The sequence below is a fragment of the Pristis pectinata genome, chromosome 7 (genome assembly GCF_009764475.1).
Source record: "Pristis pectinata isolate sPriPec2 chromosome 7, sPriPec2.1.pri, whole genome shotgun sequence".
Classification (NCBI taxonomy): Eukaryota; Metazoa; Chordata; class Chondrichthyes; order Rhinopristiformes; family Pristidae; genus Pristis; species Pristis pectinata.
Window position 1 is genome coordinate 76,911,082 of NC_067411.1, and position 18,228 is coordinate 76,929,309.

The 18,228-nt window shown below is 39.3% G+C and overlaps 1 protein-coding gene across 4 annotated transcripts in view; it reads left to right on the top strand.

The window, feature by feature from the left end:
- The window catches only part of LOC127572214 (guanine nucleotide-binding protein G(q) subunit alpha), a 140,063-nt gene that overhangs the window by 112,646 nt on the left and 9,189 nt on the right, over positions 1–18,228 (top strand). For 2 of the 4 annotated variants that reach the window (XM_052019155.1, XM_052019158.1), the window contains exons 4-7: positions 2,208–2,336; positions 2,843–2,971; positions 3,493–3,622; positions 6,191–6,344. In XM_052019155.1, coding sequence (XP_051875115.1) covers positions 2,208–2,336; positions 2,843–2,971; positions 3,493–3,622; positions 6,191–6,344 — 542 coding nt within the window. The remainder of the gene's footprint in view (positions 1–2,207; positions 2,337–2,842; positions 2,972–3,492; positions 3,623–6,190; positions 6,345–18,228) is intronic. The other 2 variants (XM_052019157.1, XM_052019156.1) reach the window with 2 other exon arrangements.

The window sequence follows — 18,228 nt, forward strand, 5'->3', positions numbered from 1 at the left end:
TATATATTTCGATTATGTAATTAACCAAAATGAAGAACACTCTGTGTTCACTTATATGCTTGGAACATCTCATTCACCACTAGAGGTAAAGCAGGAACATATTTTTAGAATGAAAACAACTGGAAATAAAATTGGTTTATTATTGCCACGTGTACCAAGGTACAGTGAAAAACTTGCCTTGCATACCATTCACACAGATCAATTCACAATACTGCATTGAGGTACAAGGTAAAACAATAACAGAATGCAGAATAAAATGTTACAGTCACAGAGAAAGTGCAGTGCAGGTATACTATAAGTTGCAAGGTCAAAATGAGGTAGATTGTGAGGTCAAGAGTCCATCTTATCATACTAGGGGACTGTTCAATAGTCTTACAACAGCAGGATAGAAGCTGTCCTTGAGCCTGGTGGTTACCTGCTGTTTATAAATAATTACAACCATCCTGCCCAGAATTACTGATTTCTAAATGGGATTATAAGACAATGAAAATGCAGAATACATTTGTGTTGGGCACATTGTAACCCATGTACAGATCTACAGGTTGTTGGTTTAACTTCCTTTGAGATAAAACCAATCCATCTTTCTTCAAATTTGAGCAAGAGTTGTAGGTGAAAGAACAGGCAATCCAGAGCATCGGAAATAATTGTTTGAAGTGAACAATCTAGGAAGATAACGACACGATTTTCATTCTGGTGTGAATGCATTTGGCCTTTGGTTGGTATTTCACACTGGTAAGAGTTAAGAATGTTTGGTGTATTTCATCTCCCTAATGTAATGAAGAATTTTTCTATCCTTCCCCTGACCAAGAAATTAAGAGAAGGGAGTCTGCGTTTTGTTTAGAAGATGAATCTTTATCTACCATTTTAAGTTGCAGTCACTTTAAATCCTTTTATTCATACAGTGCATATAAATCGGATAAATAACCTGAGCAGTAGTTTTATAGAAGGCAAGCCAAATTGTTACATCAAAAAAAAAACTGATAGAGAAGTCTTAGATCTCGCCTTGCTTTTAGTTCCTTGGTGATTATTTAATTCCCAGTTCTTCATTCGCTTTTTATTTTGAGCAGAAGTATCTGGCAAGTTTGACAACTGATTGGTGTAATCATGCTGCTTAATTCAAATACAACTCCGAGTTTCCGTGGCATGACTCTCACTATTAAAACAGAAATTGTAACCAATGGATTTTGCCGGAGAAATGTATTAGTGATACATGCCCAACAAATGTCAAACTGACAGAACAAATCAACTGGCTAATAAAAGACTGACCTACTTCATTTAGGGCTCTAGGTTTAGCATGTTGGAGTCCAGGGAGTACCAATGTAGATTGTGACTTGAATTATCTTCAGTCTGATTACAGTAAAGCAATCTGTACATTATGATTCAAGCCTGATATGTATGTTTATAGAAGATAAAGGACCACATTTCAATGAAACCCAATTTTAAACAGATTTGTTAGCATACTCAGAATTGATTAACTCACCAATGGTTACTTCTCTCTTTAACTGATGTGATGATAGAAAAAACACAATATATGCAGCACATTTCATGACCTGAGAACACTACAAACAAGAAGTATTTTTGACATATTGTTATGTGGCAAAGGCAGCAGTGAATTTTGCATACAGCCAGTTCCCATAAACAATATTTTATCCAGCAGATAGTTTGTTCCAGTGACTTTGTTTGGGGATAATAAATGAGCAAGATGCTGGGAGCAATGCCGCTGTATTTCCTTGGAAAAAGTCCTGTGGGATCTTTTATGGCTACCTGAGAAAGCATATCAGGCTTCGGTTTAACATCTCATCTGAAAGATGGTACCTCTGTTAATTCAGCTCTCACTCAGTTTTGCACTGCTTCAATTTTTGCTTTCAAGTCACTGAACCCACAAACTTTTGTTTTAACACTGAGTGTAGTACCAGTGAGCAACAGCCTTTATCAATTGGCCAGTCTCCAGATCAATGGTTCAGATAGAATGTTGTTCTTAAAATGGAACAAAGCAATGCATTCTCTCTCTCCCTCCCTCTCTCTCTCACTCTCTCTTTTCTCTCTCTCAGCAAGCAAAGCCAAGAGAGATTGGCACATTCATTTGAGTTAATTTGTCTGTTTTAATTTTTGCTGATCCTTTTCATATTTTGATTTCCACAAATAAATCAAGGCACTCCATTGGAGGAGCCAATGCATCATATTTAATTTTCTTTCTTATTTCACAGCTACCTTAGTGATACTGATCGTATTGCAGCACCTGATTATCTGCCAACTCAACAGGATGTGCTGCGGGTTCGAGTGCCCACAACTGGCATCATTGAGTATCCATTTGATCTGGAGAATATAATCTTCAGGTACTGATTGGGGCCTGTTGTAAATTTCCTAGGTAGCAGAAGTTGTGTCCTCCCAGTATTTTCTGATTTAACATGATGACATAATCTACCACTTAATTACTCGCATCACTAAGTAACTATTGCAGCATATCAGAGGCAAAATGATTGCTTTGTGATTTATATGCATTTTGTAATTTCAGCCTTCAGTTCAATTCAATTAATATTATCAATTCAATTAATATTCTTAAAAAGAATTATGAAGTGTTCAGAAGATCTATATTATAAAATACTGGGAAAATGCACTCTGCGTTCTTGGGAAAATGGCACAATCTGGTGAGGAAAAGGCTTAAATACAAATAAACTGTCCCATGCCACCACCTTGAATAAGTGGCATCATCTTGGGGAACTCAGTAGGACTCTTGTAGGCAGGGAGAATGGTGATCACCACCCCATTCTATTTTCCTCACCCTGTCTTCCCTCTCCAATGTCACAGTCTTTGCATTCCTGTTGTTTCTCCCTGTCTGTAGCTATCTTAAAGACTTGGACCGTATAGCAGAACCCACCTATCTACCCACTCAACAAGATGTGCTTAGAGTGCGAGTCCCAACAACAGGGATCATTGAATACCCTTTCGACTTACAAACCGTCATTTTCAGGTAGAAGAAAGTTACTAAACGACACTAACAGTTTTTGCAATTTGGGCAAAGAGCTTCAATTTTCCGGAACTCTGAGCATGATATACATTGAGTTTCATATTTGTAAAATTGTTAGAAATGATTTTAAAATGGCAATTGCATGCTTCATAAATTAATATGTTTAATACTTTTAAATGTTTATTTTGTACTTTAAAATATTGTCACCATATGGTCTGAAATATAATTAAATAGAAAATGATTGAAAAGATTAAACTATGAAACACAAATTTTGTCATCATTTGAAGAGCAAGAAGTGACTCGCAAATATACATTTAATTTTTTTTCCAAATCAATGACTGAATTTGATTTTTTTTCTCCGCTGAGATGTTTCATTAATAATATGAATATTAGCCTCTGCATGTGAAATAAAATTTTCTCGACCTCCCTTATTTTGCATGCCAGATTTATTGACTGATTATTCCAAGTTTTTTTGACTTTCTTATCTGGTTCATATACAATTTGATGCTGTATTGGTCTTTCAGAATGGTCGATGTTGGGGGTCAACGATCAGAACGAAGAAAATGGATTCACTGCTTTGAAAATGTGACGTCTATTATGTTTTTGGTTGCCCTTAGTGAATATGATCAAGTACTTGTGGAATCAGACAATGAGGTAGGTTACTGTGGATTACAATCGCTGTCATTTTAATTATTCTAGGTTCAGTTTGTTTTAATAAGGATATAAATCTAACACATACCATAATTAAAGCATCAATATTTCATTTAAATTAGACACTTAGCAATGAAGAGAATGCTGGTGAAGGGAATACTAGTGAAGAAAACTTATGTGGAAACATAGTACAAGTGATGAGAACCTTAGAGTACATTTAAAGTAAGAGTCTTTATTGAGGAGAGAGTGGCAGAAATATTTGTGGAGAGAATATAAGGGCGACACCTAGACAGCTGAACTTGTTTCCTCCTGGTAGAGCTGGTAGAGCAGCAAGATAGTGTATGTAGCACACACACTTGAGTTGTTCAGACTTCTGAAGAACTGAGAGTTGATGCTTTTTAGCAGTGGGGAAGGTTATGGAGAGATGATGAGGACATAGAATGATATAAGCACAAGGATTGGAATTTTAAGTTACTGGGCAATTGGAGCCAATGTTGGTTAAAGCATGGGATGACATTGGCTGAGTGGGACAAGGTATGCAATTGGATTTGGTCAGTTGAATTTTGCTCTTGAATTTTGTGTAGGTGTGGTGTCAGCAACTTGCCAAGTCAAACTGAATAATCGAGTCTGGATGTGCCAAGTCATGTACAAGACTTGGGCTACATCAGATTTTGTTGCAGATTGAAAATAGTTGGTCTTTGTGATGGAGAAAATATGACAGGGTTATTGGTGGCCATGTTGTAAGATCAGGTTTGTGCCCAGCAAATGCCAAGAAGAGAATTGGGCCACTGGTAAAGATTTGATATTCGTGATGATGAAAGCACTAAAAATGTCCTTCAAGCTTAAGTTAAATATCACATAGCTAAAACATATATATTCCACTAATTAAGATAGTAATCCAGGAATTATTCATGTTAACTGCATAACAGAAGTGGAAAATAAGGAATTGAAATGTAACTTTACTTTCAGTATTTTTTGATATATTATAGAAGGATGTACTCTAAATTGACGTGTAATGCCAACATAAAATGAAAGGCTCAACACTGCTCTTGGCATTGTTGGATCGTAGAGATAATATTCTTGTTTTCAGATTTAAATAAATTCAGTGTAATTTCTAATTCTATAGTAGACAATGGTGCCCTTGCATTAGAGAGGTAGAAATCAACCAGTATTAGCCACCAAGTCATGTTGGAATGTACACATACGGATGTTAGGGAATAAGGTTCAACTGAGGTGCATAACATTTCGGGATCCAGCAACCTGCCAGTATTTATTGTGTTGTTTAAATGAGATTTTTTGAATGTGAAATAAAATACTGCCTGTGTTCATAATATGGAATTCTTCAAATCACAGCTACTAAGGGAAGATATTAAAATGTTAACCACAGGTAACACAACTGTCAGTAGATAATGTATAATATTCCTGTTGGTCATCGCAATCTTAAAATTCATTTCTGTTTGTACAATGCATGTACTTCTGTCTTCAAATGCACCTGGAAAAATGAATGCATTCATCTAGATCACCAGAAGTTATCGGCTACCCACCAAAACTTTCTTATTAGTGACCTTTGGGTTGCACTTGCAAAATCAAACCCATAAAATTAGCAATGTGAAGAACAACAAGGCTATGGAACAAGGTTGGACAAATGGGATTGAGGCCAAGATCAGCAATGAGTTTAATGACTGGCACGAAAGGGTGGATAGCCTACTTCTGTTTCTTTGTTTCCAACAGTAGTACAGCCCCTCTGAATGTTTTCTCTTTAAGTTGATCAATAGGACTTTTCACTGTATTGCCAGTCAATGGCACACAGCTTTTTACTTGTATATACACACAGTATGTGATATATAAATATTTATAACAGATACTCCCTAGCTTACGAACGTTTGATTTGTAGACAGTCCATACATAAACACGAGCATTTGGGAGACCTGGGAGGATGGGTGGGGATGGATTTGTTGGCTGCCTTGGGGCTGCAGGCATCTTCTGCTGGGTGGGAATGGGGCATTTCCACATGCCTTCTCTGCCCATTCCCCTTCACACACCCCCTCCTCCCACACCAAGCCCCCCCCCCCCCCCCCCCCCCCCCCCCCCCGCCCCAGTACAGCAACAATCAGGGGCTGGGTCAAGCCAAGCAGAGCTGTAGCACTGAGCAGACTTGTTCACTCATTGAGGCTGGCCAGCAACTGCTCTTCCTCTGCCTGCTCACTCTCCCATCAGAGATGTTTCTGTGATCCTCTCTCACACACTGTTTTTGTTCATTTCTGACCTACTAACAGTTCTCAGGAACAGAACCCTGTCACAAGTGGGGGACTGCCTGTATATCTATAATGCTGCATACAAATTGATATATATTTGTGTCTCTGCGTGTTGATATTCATATACTGTATATTTTTACATTTTGGGGACAATAGCAAGAATTGGTCATCAGCAGTATTCTGATACCTGGTGTAACAGGTTTGTTGTAAAAGAAAATATATTATTCCTTCATTGGCCTTGAATCTACACTTAGAGGAATAAAGTTCAGTACCTGTCTTCTGATTTCTGATTTTGTCTCAATGTAATTCCTTCCAGAATCGAATGGAGGAAAGCAAAGCACTATTTAGGACAATTATCACATATCCCTGGTTTCAGAATTCCTCAGTAATTCTCTTCTTAAATAAGAAAGATCTCTTGGAGGAGAAGATTATGTATTCTCACCTGGTTGATTACTTCCCTGAATATGATGGTAAGTTAATTGAATGTAAAATTATTGCCATAGACATTCGACAGAAATAGAATAGCATTAAAAAAAACAATTACTTAGTAATATCCTGCTAATTATTGAAGCAAATGATCAAATACTGAGATAGATTGAACAAGTGTTTTAGTCAACTTCCTAAAACATATGCTTTCAGAAATTTGCATTGTTTGCTTTCTCAAAATACTTTGCAACTTGGACAGCATCTGTGGAGAGTTTAACAAAAAGGACGTGGGAATGGGAAGGAAGAACAAAAAGGGAAGCTATTTGATTGGGTGACAGGAAGATATTAAATGACAGAAAGGACAAGGGTAGTAATGGGATTGATTTTTTTTAAAAAAAAGCACAAAATGCATCTGGAAGAGGCGTAAATATGAAAAGCAGAATCATTTGGCCAGGCTTTGTGGGGAATTAATGGCATTTACCCAGGAACCTTGGGAATTTCTGCATGAATGCAATAATCTGTCCCTGGATGGAAGTGCATTTGCCTTCATTTCAATGGAGGGGGAAGATTGTGAGGGGCTTTCTAAACATTTTGAGTTTGTGTTTTTAAGTGCATTGGTGTTTTTAATATTTGGAATAGCTTATAGTAAGTTACAAATATTTCTGACGTTTATGCTGGGGCTATGGCTAAGCCAGCTGGTCACAATTTTTTCCATCTGTTTTCTGGATAGGGTTTTTCCTTTTCCCAAAGATGACATATAATCATAGAAGGCAATGTTCTGCACAAGTCTTCATCATGAGCAATGAGGCCAGCTGTAGATGGGCTGATTATAAATTCTGGATCATTATCTGAAACTGTTGAACTCTGTGTTGAGTTAGAAAAGTTGTAATGTGCCTAACTGAAAGATGAGATGCTAATCTTTGAGCCCATATTGAGATTTACTGGAACCTCATAGGAGGCCAAGGACAGAGTGGAAGGGTGGGAATGTGTTGGGAATTTAAAGTTGATTGGAAGCCCAGAGCAACACTTGTAGATCAAATGGAAAACAAGAACATAAGAAAACAGGAACAGAAGTGGCAAGCCTGCCTCAATATAATCATGGCTGATCTACCCCAGGCCTCAACTTCTCTTTTGTGCCAGCTCCCCATAACCTTCAGTTCCCCAATCTTTCAAAAATATATCTACTTCCACTTTAATTATTTCTAATGATCTACCCTCCACAACCTCCTGGGGCAGAGAATTGCAGAGATTCACTGCCCCCCACAAGGAGGTTCCTATGCATCTCAGTTTTAAATGATTGTTCCTAATCTTGGAACTATGTCTCCTTATCTGGGATTTTACCACCAGTGGAAATATCTTGACATCTACCCCATCATGCCCCTTAGGATCTCAGTGCTAGTAAAATAGTAACCCAACTCTGTTTTCTCAATAGAGAGGAGATTGTATCATGAGCAGTGAATTGGAAAAAAAATAAACATCTTTTACTGTTTCCACCCAGTGTTTAGGCCCTGAACACCGGGTGGAAACAGTAAATGGTTAGATATTGCATTTGCATTTCTTCCAATTGCATAGGTAGCTACCATAGAAAAGATGATGGTGGTGTTGGTGACTGAACAGTAAACCAAGATGTTGCGGAGAGTCCTTTTAAGTTGTTGAAAGAGAGGAGAAAGCTGTGTTTGATTGTGGATTCTTACTGAGACAAGCAAATGTCTAAACCAGGAAGCTTAAATAAAATGTTAGTCAATAGTAAAGTGACCTACAAGAAGCTAAATAAAGAGATGGAAAGAAATATAGGATTGAGAGAGAGAGATAAAAGATGACAAACTTTAAATAATATATTTTTATACATCTCCAGTATGAGATAAATTCTAAAGAAATGAGACTCCTCATGCATTTTCTTTTGCCTCACAGAAATTGTTTGGTAGTAATTATGATTTAGTAAGACTTTACAAAGTCACACACCTGAACACATCAATTCTACCTTTTTCTGATCTGGCCATTGTCTAAGTAGAGTAACTTTATACCCTCACTGAGACAATTAGTGAGGTACTGAGTGCAGCTTGTGTAGGAGCAAGGTACCTTGGACAACAGCTTCTTGATTTATAATTCCAGGGCTAGCATATAAAGATGGGAAGAATGTTTTGCTAAAGCAATTACAAAGTGTGGGTTGGACCACATTTGAAGTATTGTATATGTTTCTAGGCATATTAGAGAGGATATAGAAACATAGAAAACCTACAGCACAATTCAGGCCCTTCGGCCCACAAAGCTGTGCCGAACATGTCCCTACCTTAGAAATTACTAGGCTTACCCATAGCCCCCTATTTTTCTAAGCACTATGTACCTATCCAAAAGTCTCTTAAAAGACCCTATCATATCCACCTCCACCACCGTTGCCGGCAGCCCATTCCACGCACTCACCACTCTCTGAGTAAAAAACTTAGCCCTGACATCTCCTCTATACCTACTCCCCAGCACCTTAAACCTGTGTCCTCTTGTGGCATCCATTTCAGCCCTGGGAAAAAGCCTCTGACTATTCACACAATCAATGCCTCTCATCATCTTATACACCTCTATCAGGTCCCCCCTCATCCTCCGTCTCTCCAAGGAGAAAAGGCCAAGTTCGCTCAACCTGTTTTCATAAGGCATGCTCTTCAATCCAGGCAACATCCTTGTAAATCTCCTCTGCACCCTTCCACATCCTTCCTGTAGTGAGGTGACCAGAACTGAGCACAATACTCCAAGTGGGGTCTGACCAGGGTCCTGTATAGCTGCAACAATACCTCTCGGCTCCTAAATTCAATTCAACAATTGATGAAGGACAATACACCATATGCTGCCTTAACCACAGAGTCAACCTGTGCAGCTGCTTTGAGCGTCCTATGGACTTGGACCCCAAGATCCCTCTGGTCCTCCACACTGCCAAGAGTCCTACCATTAATACTATATTCCGCCAACATATTTGACCTACCAAAATGAACTACTTCACACTTATCTGTGTTGAACTCCATCTGCCACTTCTCAGCCTGATTTTGCATCCTATCTATGTCTCGCTGTAACCTCTGACAGCCCTCCATACTATCCACAACACTCCAACCTTTGTGTCATCAGCAAACTTAGTAACCCATCTCTCCACTTCCTCATCCAGGTCGTTTATAAAAATCACAAGGAGTAAGGGTCCCAGAACAAATCCCTGAGGTACACCACTGGTCACCAACCTCCATGCAGAATATGACATGTCAACAACCACTCTTTGCCTTCTGCGGGCCAGCCAGTTCTGGATCTACAAAGCAATATCCCCTTGGATCCCATGCCTCCTTACTTTCTCAATAAGCCTTGCATGGAGTACCTTATCAAATGCCTTGCTGAAATCCATATACACTACATCTACTGCTCTCCCTTCATCAATGTGTTTAGTCATCTCCTCAAAAAATTCAATCAGGGTCGTAAGGCAGGACCTGCCCTTGACAAAGCCATGCTGACTATTCCTAATCATATTATACATTTCCAAATGTTCATAAATCCTGGCTCTCAGGATCTTCTCCATCGACTTACCAACCACTGAAGTAAGACTCACTGGTCTATAATTTTCTGGGCTATCTCTACTCCCTTTCTTGAATAAGGGAACAACATCCGCAACCCTCCAATCTTCCAGAACTTCTCCCGTCTCCATTGATGATGCAAAGATCATCGCCAGAGGGTCCGCAATCTCCTCCCTCGCCTCCCACAGCAGCCTGGGTTACATCTCATCCGGTCCTGGCGACTTATCCAACTTGATGCTTTCCAAAAGCTCCAGCACCTCCTCTTTCTTAATATCTACATGCTCAAGCTTTTCAGCCTGCTGCAAGTCTTCAGTACAATCACCAAGATCTTTTTCCATAGTGAATACTGATGTAAAGTATTCATTAAGTACCTCTGCTATTTTTTCCGGATCCATACACACTTTCTCACTGATGCACTTGATAGGTCCTATTCTTTTGTGTCTTATCCTCTTGCTCTTCACATACTTGTAGAATGCCTTGGGGTTTTCCTTAATCCTGCCCACCAAAGCCTTCCCGTGCCCCCTTCTGGCTTTCCTAGTTTCCTTCTTAAGCTCCTTCCTGTTAGCCTTATACTCTTCCAGATCTCTAACATTACCTAGCTCTCTGTACTTTTTGTAAGCTTTTCTTTTCCTTTTGACTAGATTTATTACAGCCTTTGTACACCACGGCTCCTATATCCTATCGTAACTTCCCTGTCTCATTGGAACATGCCTATGCAGAACTCCACACAAATATCCAATGAAATATTTGCCACAGTTCTTCTGTACTTTTCCCTGAGAACATCTGTTCCCAATTTAACCTTCCAATTTCCTGCCTGAGAGCCTCATAATTCCCTTTACTCCAACTAAATGCCTTTCTAATCTGTCTGTTCCTATCTCTCTCCAATGCTATTGTAAAGGAGATAGAATTATGATCACTATCTCCAAAATGCTCTCCCACTGAGAGGTCTGACCAGGTTCATTTCCCAATACCAAATCAAGCACAACCTCTCCTCTTGTAGGCTTATCTACATATTGCGTCAAGAAACCTTCCTGAACACACTTAAACTCCACCCCATCTAAACCCCCTGCTGTATGGAGATGCCAATCGATATTTGGGAAATTAAAATCTCCCATCACAACAACTCTGTTATATCACACCTTTCTAGGATCTGCTCCTCAATATCCCTGTTGCTATTGGGTGGTCTAAAAAAACACCTAGTAAAGTTATTGACCCCTTCCTGTTCCTAACCTCTACCCACAGAGACTCCGTAGACAATCCCTCCATGAGTCCACCTTTTCTGCAGCCTTAACACTATCTCTGATCAACAGTGCCACTCCCCCACCTCTTTTGCCCTCCCTGTCCTTTCTGAAACATCTAAAACCCAGCACTTGAAGGAACCATTCCTGTCCCTGAGCCGTCCAAGTCTCTGTAATGGCCACCACATCGTATTTATCCAAGCTTTAAGCTCATCCGCCTTCATCCCAACCGTCGGTCTGAGCACGTCCCTTCTCTATCACCTGCCTATCCTCCCTCTTGTACTGTCTACAAACTTTCTCTACTTGAGAGCCAAACGCCTCTTCCCCAGTCTCTCCAGTTGGATCCCTCCCTCCAACAATTCTAGTTTAAACTCTCCCCAGTAGCCTTAGCAAACCTCCCTGTCAGGATATTGGTCCCCCTGGGATTCAAGTGCAACCCGTCCTCTTTGTACAGGTCACACCTGCCCCAAAAGAGGCCCCAATGATCCAGAAATCTGAATCCCTGCCCCTTACTCCAATCCCTCAGCCACGCATTTAACCTCCACCTCATTCTATTCCTATACTCACTGTCACGTGGCACAGGCAATAATCCTGAAATTACTACCTTTGGTCCTGCTTCTCAACTTCCTCCCTAACTCCCTATAGTCTTTTTTCAGGACCTCATCCCTTTTCCTTCCTATGTCATTGGTACCAATAAGTACCACGACCTCTGGCTGTTCTCCCTCCCTCTGCAGGATATCTTGCACGCGATCTGAAACATCCTGGACCCTGGCACCTGGGAGGCAAACTACCATCCGAGTTTCCTTCCTGTGTCCACAGACTCGCCTGTCTGACCCCCTAACTATAGAGTCCCCTATCACTACTGCCCTCCTCTCTCTTTCCCTACCCTTCTGAGCCAAAAGGCCGGCCAGAGGCACCACAACTGTTGCTTCCCTCAGGTAGGCTGTCTCTCCCAACAGTACTCAAGCAGGAGAACTTATTTTCAAGGGGTACAGCCACAGGGGTACTCTCTAGTACCTGACTCTTTCCCTTCCCCCTCCTGTCTGTGACCCACTTGCCTGTCTCCCGTGGCCCCGGTGTGACCACCTGCCTATAATTCCTTTCTATCACCTCCTCATTCTCTCTGACCATACGAAGGTCATCGAGCTGCATCTCCAGTTCCCTAACCCGGTCCCTTAGGAGCTGTAGCTTGACACAGAGGGTGCAGATGTGGCCATCCTGGAGGCTGGGAGACTCCAGGACCTCCCAGATCTGACACCGAGCACAGAAAACTGCACTCATACTACTACCTTTCCTCAGTTATCTCCTACCTTGCCTCGCCCCATTACCACCTAAGCCCGTTGAGCCAAAGCCCAATCACTCTGCTACCTCTCACTCCGCTGCCCACTCTGAACACTGCCCGCTGGATATGGCGGTCTTCTTTTTAAACCGTTCACGCGCTACCGTCTGACATCACGCGCCTGCGCAGTCTATCCCCGAATCGTGAGGAAAAAACGTAGCTTTTTGGAAGTCCTCGGCCAATTCTGCTCGCTCGCTTCTCACACCAGATTGACCATTGAAGGTGGGCATTACTGATTTACAAACGTTACCAGAGCTCCTAGGGTTAGATTAAGGAGAAATTGTACATAGTAATTAAAAAAAGGATATGATTTGACTGCCATTTTAGAATTGAGAGGATGGCTAGATAGAATGTATTTTTTCCATTTGTGGGGGAGTCTAAGACAAAATAAAATTAGAGTTAGATTATTTGGAAAAGGTTAGGAATTGGAATTGGTTTATTATTGTCACATGTACCGAGATACAGTGGAAAACTTGGTTTTGCATGCCATCCATACAGATCATTTCATTACAACAGTGCATTGAGCTAGTACAAGGGAAAACAATAACAGAATGTAGAATAAAATGTTACAGTTACAGAGAAAGTGCAGTGCAGAGAGACAATAAGGTGCAAGGCCATAACGAGGTAGATTGTGAGGTCAAGAGTCCATTTTACCGTACGAGTGGCTTGCTCAATAGTCTTTTAACAATGGAATAGAAGCTGTCCTTGAGCCTGGTGGTATGTGCTGTCAGGCTTTTGTATCTTCTGCCCGATGGGAGAGGGGAGATGAGAGAATGTCTGAGTGGATGGGGTCTTTGATTATGTTGGCTGCTTTACCGAGGCAGCGAGGGTATATTTCTTTGGAAGGTTGGTGGAAGGATGGATATTGTCACAGAAAGCAGTAAATCAATTCAATTCTGAAATCAATAAATTTATGTATGCATGAGATCAAAAGGATATAAAGCTGAAGATTAAAAAGAGCAAAGAAGCAGTTCATTGGTAATCTAAATGAATGGCAAAATGGGGTTAAAGGGCTGGTTTATTTATTTTAAATGATCTTTTTTTATGAACTCTAGTTGTTTATTCAGAAGCCTCACAACACACTGAATAAAATGTTTGCTCATATTACTATCAACCTTCATAGCACCATGGAATCATAGTTTTGAAGCATAGAAGAAATCGATTTAGCCCATCAAGTCCATACCAGCAGAAAACCATTCTAACTTCCTGCCCACGGCTTTCCAGATTATCCCACTTTATTCAAGGCTTTTAAATCCTTTACTCCTTTCGGCAATGAATTCCAACCCCCTAAACACACTCTTCTAATCCTTGATTAGATTACTGTAAACCCTTTCTGATTATTGACCTTCTTGTCAAGGTAAATTAAGTACTTCCTATCCACTATCTTGCCCTCTTGTAATTTTAATCAAAATTTTTATTCAGCCTCTATTTCCAAAGTTAATTATTCTTTCCACATAACTATAATTCTCCTGGCCTAGCAACAACAACGTGAATCTTTGTGCCTTGTGGTGATGGGAACAGTGCATGGTGACCTAGCTGGTGTTTTATACAGTTTGAATGCAATCTTCCTGCTCTTGTTATTCCTAGCCTCAGTCAATCAAGGAAAGTATCACATATCATCTTTATCATCTTGTCCACCTATTCTGTTACCTTTAGTAATATGCACTCCAAGGACCGATATATTTCCTGGCATCCCACCATTTGTTGCATTTTCCTTTGCCTTGTTTGTGCTCCCTGGATACATTACATCACACTTTTCAGAGTTCCGTTTGCCACTTTTCAGCCTTTTTGACAAAAGGCTGTAAAATACACCCACTGTTTTCCTTGACAACATGTATGGCAATATTTAGCATAAGGAATCTTCCCAAGTGACTGCAAGCAGAGAAAAGTTAATATTAAGGCAAAGTAGGAGATTTTAGGATTGGTAATTGGAAGCTCACTCTAAGTGGTAACTTACGAGAAGATGTAAACAAAATGGAGCAGAGGTTTGAGAAAGTATTCCAGAATTTGTGTTATAGATGGTTGATAGCATGGCAAACAATGATAGTAAGACTGAGTGTGGGATATAAAGGAGTTCATGTAAAGCCTAATTTCCGGGTAGCGTAAGGGTCATTGAGAGTTTTTAAAAAGGATAAGAATTTGAGGATCAGTTTGGTGGATTAGAAGCTGATGTAGGTCAGTGAGCACAAAGAGGGAGACTTGTTTTCGTTCAGGATTTTGACAGCAGGGGTTTGGCTGAGTTGAATTTTATCTCCAGCGGAAAATGAGCAACTGGCAAGAAGGGCACAGGAATATTCCTGTCTATGGAATCCAGAAACGTGGATAAAGGTTTCAGCAGTGCGAAAACTGAGGTAAGGTTGGAGGTGGCCAATTTTGATGGACTTAAGTCTACAATTTCTATAATGAAAGGCGTATGGGACCATAGGCTCATAGCAGTATCATGGTTGCAAATACTTTGGTTCAGTCTGAGATGGTGGTCAGGAAAGAAGATGGAATTGGTTAAGAGGAAGTGGAGTTTGTCTTGGAGGGCAAAGACAATGATTTTGATCTTAAGAATGTTTAATTGGAGGAAAGTATACATGGTCAGGGATGTGAGGAGGTAGAAGGAGGCAGGGGAGCTGATGGTAAGTATAGCAAAGTGTTATCTGCACAGGTGTGAAGCCGAATGTCATATCTTTGGATTATGTACTTCACTGGCATAGATTTGTGGGGAACTCCAGAGATAAGTGTTGAAGATTATCAGATTGACTTGTAGGGTAAGAGCTGGAACTAAGGGAAGGTCATCTAATTCAATTTGACAACACTGACTGGAATTTACCTCATTATTTTCTCTCTTCTTGTGCTGATCCATGTTGTTTCTCATTAGTTATCACTGTCAAAACAATTTTTGCATAAATTCTTTGATTTAATTCAAATACCTCCTTACTTCCTCCATCTTATAAAACACAAATACCTCCTCCCACAATTATCTCCTCAATCTTATTTCTACCGTAAACATCCTTGCCATATTGTGACCACCTGGGACATTTAAGTATTTAATTTTATTGTCTGCTTGATGTAACAGTTGCACAAAAATAATTGCTAGCTGTTCTAGGGCTCAGTTGTTGTCAAACTCTCCCAGATGTAGTATACCAATGGAGATTTGAATTGAATTATTAACAGTAGCCTTATCATTAATAGTTTGTATTTTAGTGCTCAATCAGTTCAGTAAATTTACGTAAAATTTAACAATAATGAAAATAAAGATAATTATCTGTCAGATCTGTTGAATCTGTTCAACAAAACATTGCAACTATCTGGGCTATAGGTGAATTGAGGAATTTACATATTACAAACTGGGTCTATTCTAAACTTTGAAATATAAAACATTTAAGATAATTTAATAGGAATAACATGCCAATAAGATTATTTGCAGAAATATATACTCTTATAATTTTCATGTGATGTGTGGAAGGGGTGTGTGTAGAAATGTTGGTGGAAAGCAAATTAGAAAACCGAATCCTGCAGGTGGCAGTAGCACATTGAAAAAGTGACCATTGTATGAATAATAGTTAAATATAAAGAGGAAACCAAAAAAATGTGCACAAACTTTCAGCTCTTTGCTTTTTTTAGTTAATTAGAAGCAGTAGAAAATGATGACTATCACTCCAATGGAGGGTCTGCAGCATTATTAAGAAGTTAAACTGAGCGGTCTGGTAGTTCAGAGCGATGTTAAAAATTTTGTCAAATAATTCAAAGATCAGAGATTAAAAACTTGGCTGGCATTCCTTCATCACTAGACATGAATTAATTAACTGTGGATTGAATTACTGTAAGACTTCATAATTAAATAGTTGCTTAGTATGGACATGTTATTAGTGTGAGTCATTAACCTATCAACAAGTTTTTCATGAAATAGATGAATTCTTCAGATTTTTTTAACAGAGAACTTCATGTTGAGGCAAAATTATACAAATATCAAAACATTTCCCTCCTCAAAGCAGATCTGATGTATCAAATCAACAATAAATCTATATATGCTGTGAAAGATTCCAGAGTTAACAGTTCAAGAAAATCAAAATTAAATGAAATTATCCTAGCATGATTATTACATTCCTACCCTACTCCTTATTTAGGCTATATGTTTGTTATTTACTAAATTAATGTAAACTTTACCATCAAAAGCAGAATAGTGTGTTGGTTAATTGTTTTGCCAACCACCAAATCTTCAGATGGCCTGCTGGAAATTACTCCTGTAAGTGAAGACACTTGCAGACTTTCATTGGAAGACAAGTAAATAGGTAAGGGAAGATTATCTAAGTTCTGAGCGGCCTTCCATTGATGCAGCTTCTGTCATACTGAGCTTGCCATGGATTCAGGATCTCAGTGGAATCTCCCAGTTATCAAGTCAGTGGATTGTCCCTGCTACCAGCAATCCTGACAGCACTGCCGTGGGTCAGCGCATCTGGACTACTGAATGCAGGAGGCAGATTACTGTTGCTAATCTGAAATATAAAACTATAATTGCAAGTGTTCTCAATATTTGTACCTGGTTTTCTATTGTTTAATAAGCTTCAATCATTTCAAGTAGTTTTTTTTTGAAGCTGTTTGCAATTAAAGTTGGCTTATCCCCTAACAAGGAAAATTCAGGGCATCATGTCACAGTGAAAATCTTGGCAATGGAAAGTTTTGACTTGCTGTTAGGAACACACAATTTTGTGTTCATTGCAACATACTCCACAGAATTTGTACCTCGTGTTTTATAATGGCAATAAGAGACAATACACCAGGTCAATAAATATTTTTTCTTGAATTATAGTTTTTTTTTCCACATTTTTTTAGCCAGCTTCTCTGGAGTTGTTGCAGAGAAAGTGAATTAGTGGATAAATAGTCTTAGGTGCTGAGCTGTGTATTTCCTCACTTGGTGTGCTAAACTGGTCAGTACTAATTGTATTGCACTGAATATGCTTCACAATTGGAACAGTCTTCCCTGCTTTGCTTTTTCATTTGACTGCTCTGGTGACCCAATTAAATATTTGAACTCAATCTGAATGTGTGGTTTCTTTGACTTTGATCGTTGACTAACTTAAACTCATTTGCAAAGCCGTTGTGTGGATTGCTTTTATCTGAACTATTTAGTCTTTCAACAGATCACATCCTCTTTTTATCTTGGGACTGCTTGTATTTGGTGATTAATAATTGGTTCCTCCTGCTTATTTACTGCAAGCTGCTTATATATTTCAGACACATCACTCTTTGTCCTTGCTCATTTGAGGCCAGTAATTAACTTCTGGAGCTCTCAGAAAATAATCTTGGATTCTAATGTTAGAATAAATTTTATTTCCTGTTCCTTTTGTCAAACGATATATGACTATTTATTAGCCAATTTTCCAAACAGTGTGTTAAGTCAAATCTAATGTTGAAATGTGCAACAATCTGGAGTTTATCTTTTTGTGGCAGACTATAATTAGTTTACAGCCATTTTTAACAATTTCTGATGTACAGCTACTCCATTTGTTCACTAAAATCTGATACTTCCATGTTCAGGTGGCAGTAAGTATTGCTACATATGGTTTCTATGGGCAGAACTATTGGCATTTTTCTCCACGGTGCCAGTAAGTTTCAATACTTTCCCCACAAGTGCAATGTCCCAAACCCACTACCCAATTCTGCTGGTGATTTCCTGGCTGTGCTTTGCCATTAGACTCCATATGGAGATTGATGATGGAACAAAGTTGAGGTTCCCCAGCATTTAATGATTTGCTTTTGCTTTAATGTTTTCATTAATCAAATGCTTTAAGTTTTAACATGTAATAAATATTAAACATAT